Source organism: Cariama cristata, unplaced genomic scaffold (assembly GCF_000690535.1).
Source record: "Cariama cristata isolate BGI_N322 unplaced genomic scaffold, ASM69053v1 scaffold11657, whole genome shotgun sequence".
NCBI lineage: Eukaryota > Metazoa > Chordata > Aves > Cariamiformes > Cariamidae > Cariama > Cariama cristata.
In genome coordinates this window covers 10,295-23,940 of record NW_009624984.1, presented here as the reverse complement: position 1 = coordinate 23,940, position 13,646 = coordinate 10,295, and the positions used below count along the sequence as shown (strand labels likewise).

At 54.4% G+C, this 13,646-nt stretch overlaps 1 protein-coding gene across 1 annotated transcript in view; it reads right to left on the bottom strand.

Moving 5' to 3' along the window:
* ITGA11 (integrin, alpha 11) overlaps nt 1-13,646 on the bottom strand; it is a gene marked incomplete at both ends in the record, with an annotated part of 26,484 nt that overhangs the window by 4,801 nt on the left and 8,037 nt on the right. Inside the window, 12 exons of the mRNA XM_009703425.1 lie at nt 1,349-1,447; nt 3,134-3,341; nt 4,821-4,906; nt 5,142-5,252; nt 6,396-6,538; nt 7,864-8,030; nt 8,704-8,834; nt 9,308-9,511; nt 10,591-10,731; nt 11,028-11,176; nt 12,903-13,047; nt 13,539-13,609. Coding sequence (XP_009701727.1) covers nt 1,349-1,447; nt 3,134-3,341; nt 4,821-4,906; nt 5,142-5,252; nt 6,396-6,538; nt 7,864-8,030; nt 8,704-8,834; nt 9,308-9,511; nt 10,591-10,731; nt 11,028-11,176; nt 12,903-13,047; nt 13,539-13,609 — 1,655 coding nt within the window. The remainder of the gene's footprint in view (nt 1-1,348; nt 1,448-3,133; nt 3,342-4,820; nt 4,907-5,141; nt 5,253-6,395; nt 6,539-7,863; nt 8,031-8,703; nt 8,835-9,307; nt 9,512-10,590; nt 10,732-11,027; nt 11,177-12,902; nt 13,048-13,538; nt 13,610-13,646) is intronic.

Genomic DNA, 13,646 nt, shown 5'->3' with positions numbered 1-13,646 from the left:
AAAAAAAAAAAGCCCCGAGTATCGGCCAGGAGCGGTGCGGGGGCTCTGCGGGTGAGAGCATCCCCCTCATCCCACCGGGAGATGCTGCCGGGCTTTGGGCAGAGCCTCGGCTTTCCGAAGGAGAAGAGGCCATGCCGGGGATTTGCAAGATTTGTTCTCAGCCCCACACACTGCATATTTTTTTAATTTTTTTTTTTTGCTCTGAGAATGGAGAAGCCAGCAGCCCCCCTTTAGAAGAGAAACCCCCCGGGGGACCTGCAGCGAGAGGCCGCTCGCTCCCATCTGCGGCACGGGGTGGGCTGGCGGGGGAAGGCAGCCGGAGAGAGGCCAACAGCAATAAAATGTGATAACTGTCACATCTGCGAGAGCTGTGGCAATGACCTCAAACTGTCTGGGACTGCACAGCTGAGTATAATATTAAAGCTCCTGCCGCTCTTGGGCCAAATTTCCATTTCCAGCTTGTCTTTGTTTTGGCAGGACCTGGACTACCTGATGCCACGCAGATGCATTCTCAGCCCCCGTAGGTCATGGGGAGTCGGGCTGCTCCTCTCTGCACAGCCACAGGCATCCGAGAGGGCTTTTTTGGGAGCTTTAAAGCCTAGCGAGGTGCCTGGAGCTCATCCATCATTATCAAGCCTCTGACAAGGAAAGGCTTCAGACAGATACGGGGGTTGGAAAGATTTTATCGCTAGGTCCCACTTGTATTGGCCCCTTTTCCCACGGGGGTGCAGGAGGGGCGGGGGGAGTTCACAGGGAGCCCCAACGTCTGCAGAGAGTGGCATCGCCCCGCTTTTCCTTCCCCACCTTAATGCTGCGTGTAACGTTTTAAGGGGTTTTATGGCATGTAAAAAATGATGCTCACTGGACCTGGGCTTACCCCAAGTGCTGGGAACCGCTGTGAGCCGCGGTTCGGAGGATGCCACCAGCCCGAGGGGACTTGGGCAGGCTCGGAGGAGGGTCCGGAGGGACCCTGGGTGTTCAGAGCAAGGAAAACCTCTCAGGTAGGGAAGGGAGCCTCACCCTGCGAGGAAGGAGCTTGGGGAAGTTACCATCAGCAGTGTGAAGCCAACATTAAATGGTTCCAAAGGACCGGAGTCAAATTCTTTGACTCGGAGGAGCTGGGTTTGATTTTGGTGCTCTTCTAGCATCAAGACAGCATCCTAACCATCCCGGCTCCCCTAACGCGCCTTTCGAACACCAGCAACGGACAGAGAAAGGGAAGAAACCCAATGTTTATCTTTAAAAAGCCTGTTCAAAGCCACCCAGTCCAAAGATGGATGGATGTGGCCCCGCAGCCACGGCAGGGGCAGAAGGCTCCTGTCCCGTGGGCAAGAGGGCATAGCTTTACCTTGGCCTTGGCTCGGAAGAAGGGGTAGCTCACGTTGCACACTTTCTTGTTGGGGTGCTTGTCTTCAGTCATGCAGTCGATGTTGATGTCGGTGTCGTCCTAAAAACGGGACGTGAAGTGTCCGTGACACCGGGCACGAGCCTTGTGCCCTGGCTCCTTATGAAAGCAGCAAACACACCCGCGGGGCTCAAAACAGGCTTTAACTTTTAGAAAAAACAACCAGACCAACCCGCCCACCCCACTCGCTGCAGGCTGGGAATCCTTCCCACGCTGCTGAATTTCTAGGGCCCTTCCTGGGGAGGGGCATTTCTAGCAAGCAGCATCCAGCTTTCTGATTTAAATCCTCTTTAGAAATTTAACCGCAGCGGTGAATGAATGAACCCGGTTGTTCTTGGCACTGTAATTGGGAAGAACATTTGTCTCTGACGAGGAGACACAGGGAAGCATCAAGAGATAACACGAGCTATTATTCTGCACAGCCACCGGCTAAGCAGCAATATTGGATTTCCTCATCTCCACAATTACGTTCCCGCTGCTTGACCACCTTCCAGCCCACCAGCCAGGCTGGGGAAGCTCCTGCCCGTGGCAAAGCCCAAGCACAGGCTGGGGGGGGATGGGACACCGGCCCGGCTCTGCCTCCTCCGCTGCCGAGCTGTAGGAACCCTACAAGAGGTTGTAGCCTGGTTGTATGCAGGTGTCCATCCCTACCATGAGACGATGAGCTATTCCAGTTTTTGGCCCTCTGCTAGACCTCGCAAGGGTCTCGGTTCGAGCTGCTGCCACTGGACAAATCCTACCCAGGAGCTGAAACATCCCAGCCCCAGCTGCAGGGAAAATGCCTTGACAGCCATCAGCGACAGCCCGGAGCTTTCTCCCACTCATCTGCTGAGATTATGGACTTTCGGGGGCCACAGGTACTTTTTATTTGGGTCTATGTACAGCCTCCAACACAAACATGGGTTCCCTTCAGTCGGCAATTTGCTTATTTATAAAGAACAGCAGCCAGGAACCCGTTAGCAGTGATGCTTCTATAACCGGCTACAAATACTCCCTCCTGCATGGTGCTTTCGGTTAGCGAGCATCGTAGGGTTTTTTCCCCCCCCTCACTTAATTTGGAGTAATCACTCAGAAAAGGCATTTTTCTTATTTTGTGGGCAACGTGCCCCACAATTTTCCCTTGGCACGGCTCGTAGAAAAACAAACGCAGGACATGGGATCTGCGGGCGGGTATGAAGTCATTGGGGGGATGAGGGAGGGCTCAGCAGCATCAGCATATTTCCCAAACCTCGCTGGGAAAAGGGAGGAGTCGCACCGAGACCCACCGAGCGGTGGGGGTGAAATACTGGGGAGGGTGGGAGCGGATGGGGCGCGATGGGCTCATCCAGGGCACAGAAGTGGCATCGCCCGGCTCGATGCTGAGCTGTGGCCACGTTCCTATTTTCAGCCCGTACTTCCAGGAGTTATAGCTCAGCTGCAAAAATTCATCCCTGACGGGAACTTGGCCATGTGCAGCAAGTATTTTTAAACTATTGGAGTAGAAAAATAAAGAGAGGAATAATTTCATCTGCCTTTGACCTTCTTTCAGGCTCTTAAAATTCAAACGTTTTTGTACTTCCAAAATAAAGAGCCGAAAGGGCTGTAAGTGCTTAGACACTAAGCCCATAAACATGTCTGATTTATGAGGGCTGGAGACATTTTTGGGCTCTGGTTTAGGACGCAGCTTTATCATCCGGCCGGGATTAGAAGGGCCTCTGGAAAGCCCTGGATCTCCCCCGGCAGCCTCACCTTTGGGATCAAGCTGGCGAACTGGAGGTTTCTGGAGAAGGAGATGTTGAGGACCGTGCTGTAGGCGTTTTCGCCTCGGTTCTCCAGCGCCGCCTCCACGGCCACCCTCCTCCTGCTGCTCTCGATGACGAAGACGGAGGTGTCGAAGGAGAGGCTGAAGGCCGAGCAGTCCGGCGGTGCCCTCCGCAGAGCCCGCCGGCAGTACTCCCTGCAAGAGGAGGGCAGCGATGCAGGTGAGCATCATCCGCGCCAAGACCTGGCCCCGGGATTTTTATGTGCACGGTGCATAGGATAGCGCAAGGAAATCCCTGCTCTGCTGCTACGGGAAAAGAAATCACAAATTCCTCGCACATCGGAGCATCGTTTGGCTTGTGATTTCTGGCTAACGGTGCCTAGCTTTCACAAACCCAGTGAGGAGCTCAGCACAGCTGGGATGTAAGGCAAAAACCAGATCTCATACCGTTAGCAAAGGGTAAAGCTGGAGTTTAGTTTCAGCCTGGCTGAGAGCTCTCTCCCGGCAAGTTTATCAGCACAGACTGTAATGGCAGCAGCATCTGCTTTTGCAGACTTGATGGGTGCTTGGGCATTTATTTTCTCCATGAAAAATAAGAAAGGAAAGAGGAAAGGAAAAAGGAAAGAGGAAAGGAAAAAGGAAAGAGGAAAGGAAAAAGGAAAGAGGAAAGGAAAAAGGAAAGAGGAAAGGAAAAAGGAAAGGGGAAAGGAAAAAGGAAAGGAAAAAGGAAAATGTGGGACGGTGCCACCTTCAGAGCCACCTTCTACCTCTAATGGCAGGGCAACCAGGGTGCCAGTTTGAAGGAATAGCTCTATCCCAACAAGTCACCTCAAAAGTGGTTTTCTCGGCAGAAATCACCTCCACGTCAGCTGCTCTTCTAAGGCATGACCCAGCTCCCTCTGATGCTGTCGGGAAAGCTCCAGAGGCTCCAGGGGGAACCAAATTAGAGGTCTGGTACCCCAGTAGATCACAGCATCTGCCCACGGTGATTTGTAGGACTCCAGCCACTAAGACCCGTACACAATCCCTACCGACCGCTCACATCAACCTCCTCCAGCGCAGCCCAGCCCAGCCAGGGGCGTCAGGGCCCTGGACCCCTTTCTGCTCTCAGCCTCAGGACCAAGAGCTTTACAGGAGACACCGAGCAATAAATGCTGAGTTACGGGACACAAGTGAGCCCCAGGCAGCAGCGCTGGTCCTGAGCTTGGTCGAGAGCCCACTGCTGTCAACGGGAGGCAGAGGTTCAGGCTCCTGTACCCCTAGATAACCTTTAAAAGCTCTTTAAGCAATGAGATGTAGCATATAATTATTTCTGCTGCGTCAGTCAAGCCTGTAATTGCCAAGTGGGTAATGCCAGCCTTGCATTTATTCCCCACTGTTATTTACTGATTTGTCTCCCTGGGGCTCATCACCATGGCATCAAATATTAGTTGTTTTGTGGATTCCCTAAAAAAACCCCCGATTTGTTGCAGGGAGCAGGCAGAGGCTCAGAAACCCACTGCGAGCAGAGGTGATGAGGAGCAGCTCGTGTTGGTGTCGGATGAACCTTGCGGTGGTGTTGGATGAAGGATCAGTTGCGATGCCAGAATCTATGGAGGATGGTTTGGGGCTGGGTTTTGAATCCCTCCCAGTTTGTGATACTGGTTGGGAGGGTGCTCCGAGTGACCTACTCACATGGCACTGGGCACATCGCTTCTGGCGTCCAGGACCAGATCAGGGACGCAGTGCTCATCCTCATTGCACCCGTTCCAGAAAGGGACCTGGGGGGGGGACAACAAGAGCAGCTCGGTGATGATTTGTGCCCCAGGTTGTACTCCAAGGAGAAGGGACACGGGAGTTGGTGCCGGGCTGCAGAGAATGCCCAATACATTGCTGTCAGGGGAGGGATCAGACATTACAGCCCCAAGATAAAGAGGTAAACGTTACGTCCAGAGATAAATCTGCTGACTGAGTGCCGGAGAAAAGGTACCCTGGGATGTCGGTGCTGCCACGTACCGAGACCTTGAGCGAGGTGGGCCAGCCATCGTCCAGCATGGGGCCGTTCTCAGGGTGCTCCAGCTCGTAGTCGATGGAGAACGTCACTGGCTTCACGTAGTCAGCCGTGTCCTGCGGCGGACAGAAAGCATCGTTGAGAAGGACAGGGCTCCTGCTTGTGGAGGAACAGCATCAGAGAGCAAGGTAAGGTCGAGCTACGGGCATGTGAGATTATTTGAGGAAATAAAAGCTTTGCAATCTCGTATACTTGGTGTGTGATCATCCTGTCTCTCCAGCTAACCCTTACCTAGGGAGAGGGACAACCTGAGCTCGGCGGTGCTGCTCAACAGCCGTCCACACGTACATATCTGATGATGCTGGAAATGTTTCACCCTGGAGATGCTGGTTTCCAAAGGGGGATGCTCGGGAGGTGGGGGTTGTCCCCAAAGGGGATGGAGCTGTCCTGCAACCCTCACCCAGGGCTCGTCCACCCGGTAACGAAGCTGCACCTTTCCTGCAGCTCTGTGAGCTCTTCCCATGCACTGCCCCAGCCGCACCGGCTGCAGTTAGATGCTTCTTGGGCTAAATCACAAGCTCTATCTTGAGCTCCAGACTCAAATTTCCCAGAAGTTCACCACGGCTCAGGCCAGGGCTTGGGGCTGGGCCAGTCTGAAAGCTCGGCCCTCCCTGGCCTCGGCAATATTCTCATCATTCACTGGGAATGTTTGATTTTGGCCGGGTTTGTGCATCAGCTGTTCCCTGTGAGCGATGCAGAGGGTTTTGTTGGCTCCTGCACCCAGGGATGGGGGACCCTGATGGTTAGAGGGGTGCAGAGGGTGAGAGCATTGGGGATTGGCATGGAGGCATTTGGTTCTCAATGGAAAAAGTAAAAAAAGAGTTTTTCATCGATTTTGGAACAAGAGGACCAGCCTGACTGGGGCGTCAGGAGTGCACGCCCTCCCCAAGGGCACGGCTAGCGGCTGGTGGAAAGGAGCACAGTGCAAACCGGGGTTGCAATGAAGTCAGCGCTCGGGGACCCAGCAGCTGCCGCGTGTCGGCAGCTCCATCCCTGACCACATCAAACCCAGGGTGAAGAAATCCAGGCGTGAGGATGAGGCTCATTTCCAGCCCCACGAAGCCATCGAGGCTCCTCCGACCACATCCCCGCGCATCGCTATTTTGCAGAAGGTGGAGAGCATCTTTGCTGGGACGACCGGCTCTGCCCCTGGGGTTGGCAGAGGAGAAGACCCCAGCCTCGTCCTCCTTCACACTCACCAAGACGTGGAACTGGAGCTTGTCGCAGTGCTCCTGCCCGGCCAACAGCACCAGCTCCTTCTGCGTGTGCCGCTCTCCGCTCTCGTCCAGGTGAGCCCGTGGCGTGTACCTGCGCTCGTCGATGGTGGCATTGTACCGCAGCGCTGGAAGGAGAGCAGCACCGTCAGGGCTTCTCCCCGGGCTTACACTCAACAACACCGGGGCAAGGAATGGGCTTTTGTGCACTCAAACCCCTCTTGCCCCCCCGGGAGCAGTGTGGCTAAGGGAAAAATTGGGAAAATCAGGTTATAGTTAACATCGCCTGTTTCTAAGACACTTCTTTTGGGCAAAGCATCCACTCTCCAGGTCAAACAAGGAACTTTAAAAATGCATTATTACAAGACACTGTGTAAAATCTGTGCAGGATATATAATTATTCCCCTCTTATATATTCACATGCTGGCCTGTACCAGCTCTGGAAGGATAGTGCCCTGGAGCACTCACCTCTCCTAGATGCTTGACTGGAGATCATTTGCTTCCTTCAGTGTTGTTGAAAAGACACCGAAGGTCCCCAACCCAGCGCCAAGCGGGGTGGGATTTGCACTCACTGTGCCAGGGTGATGCAAAAAAGTGCGTAAGCAAAGAGCAACTGTCAGCCCCCAGCACGCACTGACCATGAGGCAGCTCTTCTGGGTAGAAATAAGTGTAAAATTAAATAAACGAAGGAAACCCCACTCAGCTTTTTCTCCTGCAAGCTCCGCAAAGACAGCGGTTAGGAGGAAAACATGGGATTTGATAGGACAAATCAAAATTCTTGCTCTAGGGGAAGGAAGTTTTTCTTTTGGCTTCGCTTGGGACCTGATTTTCCTTTAACAGTGGTTGTTGGGGGGGTTGCAGGGGACTGAGCTGCTATCGCTTCCCCCGGTTCCAGCTGAGTCACGGGCATCCGCCGGGCAGACGCGGGGTCACAGCAACGTGCAAAGCTTTAATAGCAGAGCTGGCCAATAACTTCACAGCAGTTCTCCGGGATATCAGGGAAAGATGCACATCTGGTCGGCAGATGTGTCCTGCCGCTGCAGCGAGGAGGATGGACGAGCTCTGCGGGACACGGTCCGGGCACGTCCTCCCCTGTCCCGCTGGCCGGGGGGGTGGTGGTGACATCCCCGGCACACGTACCACGTCAAGGCAAGCTGCGGGAGAGCCTGGCCCCCAGGGCAGAGGTGAGAGAAGTTAAACATGGGTAAGGTTGTATCCTCGGGGTGTTTCTTGGTGCTGCTTAACGGCAGAGTCACCGTCCCTGCTACATCGGCCAGGATAGGGACAAATTTGTGGGTAAAAAGGGATGTGGCATATGGCAAGGTGCACTCCTCCAGAGATGCAAAGCTCCTGGATGGTTTCCCTTGGCAGAAGCTGGGTGCTCTCTCGGGGCTGGAGACCTAAACGACACACGAACTGGGGCTTTTGTCACGCGAGCAGCCGTGCCGCTTACCCACGCTGGCTGTCTGGAAGTGAGCCGAGAGGAAGACGGCAGTGAAGCAGATGAAGGCCGACATGCAGGTGGCATCCTTCCCATTCCGCTTGCAGTCCTTGGTGAAGATGTTGATTTTGGAGGGCTCGAAGCGGATGCTGGCGTTGATCTGGACCACGCTGCGGGACCTGCAAGGGTCAAGAGACGTCCTGTGGCATGGGATGCCCGCGCACATCTGCAGCATCCTCCAAAAGTCTCCCACGCCTCCAGATTCACCCTTTTCACACCTCTTCACTCTCTTTCTCAACATCAAGAAGGCGCTGAGAAAGACCAAAGGCCACCACAGCATGCTGCTCTGCTCTCAGCTCATCTGTGCAGCATTCAAAGAATAAAATTTTTTGCATGTATTTGCCTCCTGCTTATGCCAGTGAAGTGGCTCGGCACTGAGAGCAGGATTTGGCCCCTTGCGTGCACGTAGCACTTTCCAAGGCAGACCCCAGGGTGGCCCATCTCTGCTGGGCACAGCTACCCTCCGTCCTAACAGCTTCAAGGGACTTTCCAACCATTAATCAATATTTGAAAATATTAAATTGTTCCTACTAAATAAGACCAGAGGGAGCCTGGGCAAATCACCACAAATCAATTAGCTGGTTTGAAACTCCTGGGGAACTGATGATGAAATTCAATGCAAAAGCAACTCTGACATCCTTCTAGGGCCCAACGGTATTGCAATCCCACGGCCCCGCTGGAAAGGGGGTCGTTATTGCGGAAAGATAGCTCAGATTGTTGGGAGATCAGTTTTCCCTCGAAAAATGTCAGCGTGTCGCAACGGAGGAGAATGCCAAAGGAGATAGAGCTAACCACAACAGCACGGCGTTCCCTAGAGAGCCGACGGCCAAGTCTATGAGCCCGTCTTCGTTCAGGTCCAGCTGCCCGTGGATGCTGCATCCAAAATACATCAGGCCTGGCGCGAGGTCCGCAGCTGCTATCCGCTGAAAAGAAAAGGGGAGAATCCAGGCTGGTCCCCGGCAGGAGCATCCCTGCCTGCGACGGAGGGGTTTGCCACGCCGCCCTCCACCACGCTACTGAAGATGCCCCTTTTCCAAGCGATCGTGCCAAATGTAATTTTCCGGGGAGCGAGAGCAGTTTCTCTTTGGAGACACCATCCAGAGATTTCTGCTGAATTTACTCTGCATATTTCCTATTTCTCACAAGCTTGAGAAATGTTTTATCTACAGTAATCCATTGCACGGAGCGCTAAGCATTGCCCCTAATTTCAAGCATGTTTTCTATACCCTATGTTTGCTTTGTCTTGGACCCCTCACAAGAGAAAATATCCAGCGATAATAATTAACACTGCAATACTGTGTGTGAATTTACTGTGCTCTATCAGTCCTTAAAACGGGCACAAATGACATTTATTCTGATGAAGGATGAGGACAACCAAAGCACCCGGGAGCCATACCTGTTTGTACTTCTTCAGGACAGTCTCTTCGAAGCCCAGGAAGATGTATATCGCTCCTTGGTGCTCGTCCTCCAAAGGCGCACCGACGACAAGGTCGTTGTAGGAGTCTTGGTTGAGGTCCGGCACGGCGGCGATGCAGGAGCCGAAGCGGGAGTTCTGGTAGCTCTGCAGGTCTACGAGGGCACCGCTGGAAACGAAGCGGTTCTGCTGGGCCAGCCAAAGAGAAAAGGCAAAAAAAAACCCCAAACCCAAAAATGTCAGCAGCAAGCGTGGCAAGAGGAGAAAACCCTCACAGGCAAGCAAACAAGATGCAGTAAAGTGCGAGCAGTTTCTCTAAGGAAGGAGGTGAGAGCCCTCCTGGGGCCGTGGGACTTTCTGCTCGGCACGTCCTTGGGGGATGGAGGAGCCCTGTGCCAGCCCCCCGTCTGCTTTGCCTTCCTTTTATAGGAACCTACTAAATAATTGCATAAAAAGTTGTGCTTTAGATATGGGGACTCCCATTGCTCCGGGGGGGCTCCGCAGCCTTGGCTATAGAGCACAACCTGCTCACTGCCCCCACGCCCCTGGAGCCTGATGGATTTGGTTCAGAAACTGTGTTCTGAGCCAGACTTGAGGGTGACAGGAAAGCTGGTCCTGCCCCAGAGCACTGCTGGGCACCAGGGCAGGGGACGGGGTGGCACATGTCCCGTCTGTGCCCCGAAGTGATGGTGGAGGGCATCCGAAGGATGCTCTCAACCCCATGCCTGGTCCAGCCTCCGGGCAGGAGGGTACCCTTGCAGGTAACAATTTTGGGGGAGGCAAAGTGGATGGAGACTTTCTCCAGAGAGACACCCACGTTGCAAAGACCCCACCTTGCACCCCGTGCGTCGCCTCCTCGGGGCTAGGAGCAGCAGGACCTCACCTTGCACCCCGTGCATCACCTCCTGGGGGCTGGGAAGCTCCCCTGGCCAGGAGCAGTAAAACCTCGAGACGAGGCAGCTCAGCTCCAGCGCAGGCTGGGCTCCCTTTGCTGGCAGCGAGAAAACCCCTGAGCTTGTTTATAAACAAGGAAAACAGACAAATCCTCCTCGAGTCTTGCCGCAGCCGCAACAGCGAGGTGCTGCCAATCTCTGTTGCCTTTGGGCCGGGCTGCCGTGCCCTGAGACGTTTGATGGAAGCTGGTGGATGCCGGCAGCCCGGAGCCACCCCGGGGAGGTGACACCAGGGGACACGGTTCCCACACCAGCGCCCAAACGCCCCGGCCCCTGCGGGGTCCCGGGCTCACCCCCGATGCTGCCACGTACCTCCCGCAGGGTGTAGACATAGACCTTCCCCCTCTCCCTGCCCTCGCTGAAGTACATGGGGGCTCCCACCAGCAAAACGTCGGTGATACCGTCGCCGTTGACGTCGAGGGAGTTGATCTCGCTGCCGTAGTAGGAGCCGATCTGGAGGAGAGAGAGGAGGGAATGGGAGCAATGCTCCCGGCGTGCAGGGGCACTGCCACCCTCCCCGGCGGGGACCGTGGGGACATTTCAAGCCCTGTCCCTGCCACAACCATGCGGTTCAGAGCTGTGGCTGCAGTGACAGCCAGGGCATCCCCAGCTGCTCGTGGATGCGCTACGCTGCTGAGCCATTTAAACAGAACGATTTGTAAAATGAAGGGGGAGAACTGATGGAGAAGCATGCGTGACACGTGGAAAAATCAGCGCAGCATCCTTGGCAGCGTGTCCCCCGGCATTACCTGCTCTCCCTTCAGTGCCTGGTGGATGGTGAGGTTTCGGTTGTTGTGCATGCTGAAAATGATGACTTTCCCAGTGTGGTTGAACCTGGGTGCTCCCGCGACGTAAATCCGCTCGTGCTTGGTGGATATGACGGAGGAGACGGTGTAACCTGGAAGAGGGGGGTGGGCATGGGGTGAGCACGGCCGAGCAGCTCCCAGCCCCTGCCCGGTGATCTGCTTTCCATCAGCCCCCAGCTGCTGACACGGCTCTGGCCACCTCCCAGATCGGGAAGCTAGAAACTCAGATTTCTTCAAAGATAAAGTTATTCAAAGAAAGCCCAGCGCCCTGACCCTGGGTCCTACCTACACCCTGAGCACTGCAGCTGTGCCCAGAGTTTTGGCACTGCCTCACGCAGCCGGCAAACCCCGTGCAAACCCCTTCTTCCATTGCAGGTGAGTCCAATTCCCGGCCTGATGAGTGTTTTACTTCTTGGCTCACATCAACTCAAACAAACACCGGCGAGGTCCCTGCACGCCGGGAGGCTGCGGCGCCCGCTGCACCTCTCCTTCGAGACCCCGGCAACACCGCGCCCGAAACCAAGCGTGAAAGACTTTGCTGACGCATGATGTTAACATTTACAGTCCAATAAAAGCCACGAATCCGTCAAGATCGTTGCTCACGACTCCGTATGGAAATAACCCTGCAAAAGACCCTGAGCAATCCCTCTGTCCGACCCAGACGGATCATTTTCTGCGCCGCGATCAAGGACATCATACGTCCCATGCTGGGCTGTGGCACTTACCCGTGGTTGCAGCTGGGCTTACGTAGGAAGATAACGCCGGAGCTGCAAAATCCTATTTTTCAAACCCAGTTCCCGGTTCCTGCACATTCACAGTCAGTTTTAGATGCTACTTAAATTATTAGAAACTCAACTCATGGCCAGCCCTGACGCTGGATCAGATCACTCAGGGTCACATCCAGTAGAACTTTGAACGTCTCCAGAGATTATTGGGGTTTACAAACCCCTTTCTCTGGGCATTGGCCTTTAGGGTCTCTATTTCCCTAAATATTCCCCTCCTGGGGGGACATTCCTAAGCCAAGCATCAGCCTTGAAACCTCCAGGTCCCAGCACCGGGTGAGCCGGGCTGCTCTGCAGCAGGATGCACCGGCGTTTCCTTAATGTTTCTGGATTTCTTACTCCAGGCAATGGGAAAGACAGAGCCCAGCTGAGTTCCCACATACAGCCGTGGGTACCCCTTGCACAGCCACAGCCATCCCCACTCCAGGCACTCGCAGCCGAGGCCAGGGGACACCCTGCTGTCACCCCAAGAGATGACCTGCATGTCCAGGGGCTGTTCGTGTCCCCAGCAATTGCCCTGAAAACACTGGCAGGCGACCCTGGAGCATCCCACCCCACTCCCTGCCACGGGGCAGCTCAGCCTGGCATGCACATCTCCGGAGAGAGGCTTCATTTTGCAAACCAGGCTGATATTTTTAATCTGGAGCTTCAACGGCCGCACATGGAACAGATTAACCCAGCAGGTATTTCCTCCCTAGGCATGAAATTTCATCACGGCTTTTTAAACCATTCCCGTAAGCGCTGTAGATGACCCGGGCTGGCCGGTATCTGAGCTACTTCTGCATTTAAATCACTTTTGGGCTGCACGCTGTGGTCGACACTGGACTCTTCCCAGATGAGGATGCTCACGTACACTGCATCCCTGAGCAAGGGGCAACATAGGTCTGGTACCGACGGGAGCTGGCCATCAGCCGGGCACGGTACCACCTACGCCGGGAGAGCTGGCTGCTATTTGACAAATCTGTTGTGCTTCCTATTATTAAGTGTAAAATCATGAATTCAGCCCTGGCAGCAGAGCCTCATTTGGCTTTCTTACCTAAATAGGCTCCGTGATTTTTCAGCTCCTCCGGGAACTCCTGGAGATAAGATTCCCGCAGGGGAATGACCTTCCCGCTGCTGGTTTCCTGCAGGACAGCTCCGTTCCAGTCGTAGGCGCCCACCGCCCCCAGCAAGATCCCATCCTGTGGGCAAACAGGAGTAGTCGGACAGTATTTCTCGCCAAGCGGAGACAATTCTCCATACGGGCAAAGCTGATTCATGCTGAGGCCGAGAAGGCTGAAGAGACCTGATGGGCTGGTTTTGTGTGAGGACATACGTGGGGGTCCCTCAAAGCCCAGCTCCTGACCATCCCCTGCACCCCCCCACCGAGAGCCTTCCTCCACGGCACATCCCAACACCTCCTCTCCAAGAGGTCGTAGCATCGGGAGAGGATGCTGCAGGCTGGTCCTAAGGAAGGCACCGGTCTCCCAGCAGCTCCCTTCCCCACGGGATAAACCAGCAGCATCACCATTTTCTTCTTATGCTCATGTTAGCAATTTAACTTCGTCATTAATAATTTGCCCAAAATATCCACCTCCCCACCTGCAGCGGCTGGTGGTGCTAAAAAGCACAGGATGCTCACTTGCACAGGCAGGAGCACAAAAATAAAACCAACCCCCGTTTACTCTCTTACTTCCACAACATGTGATGAAAATCCCGTCTGGGACATTTCCAGTCCGAAGGAGATTTCGTTCTTGTTGGTTCCTTATTTTAAAAAAAAAAAAAAAAAAAAAAAAAAAAA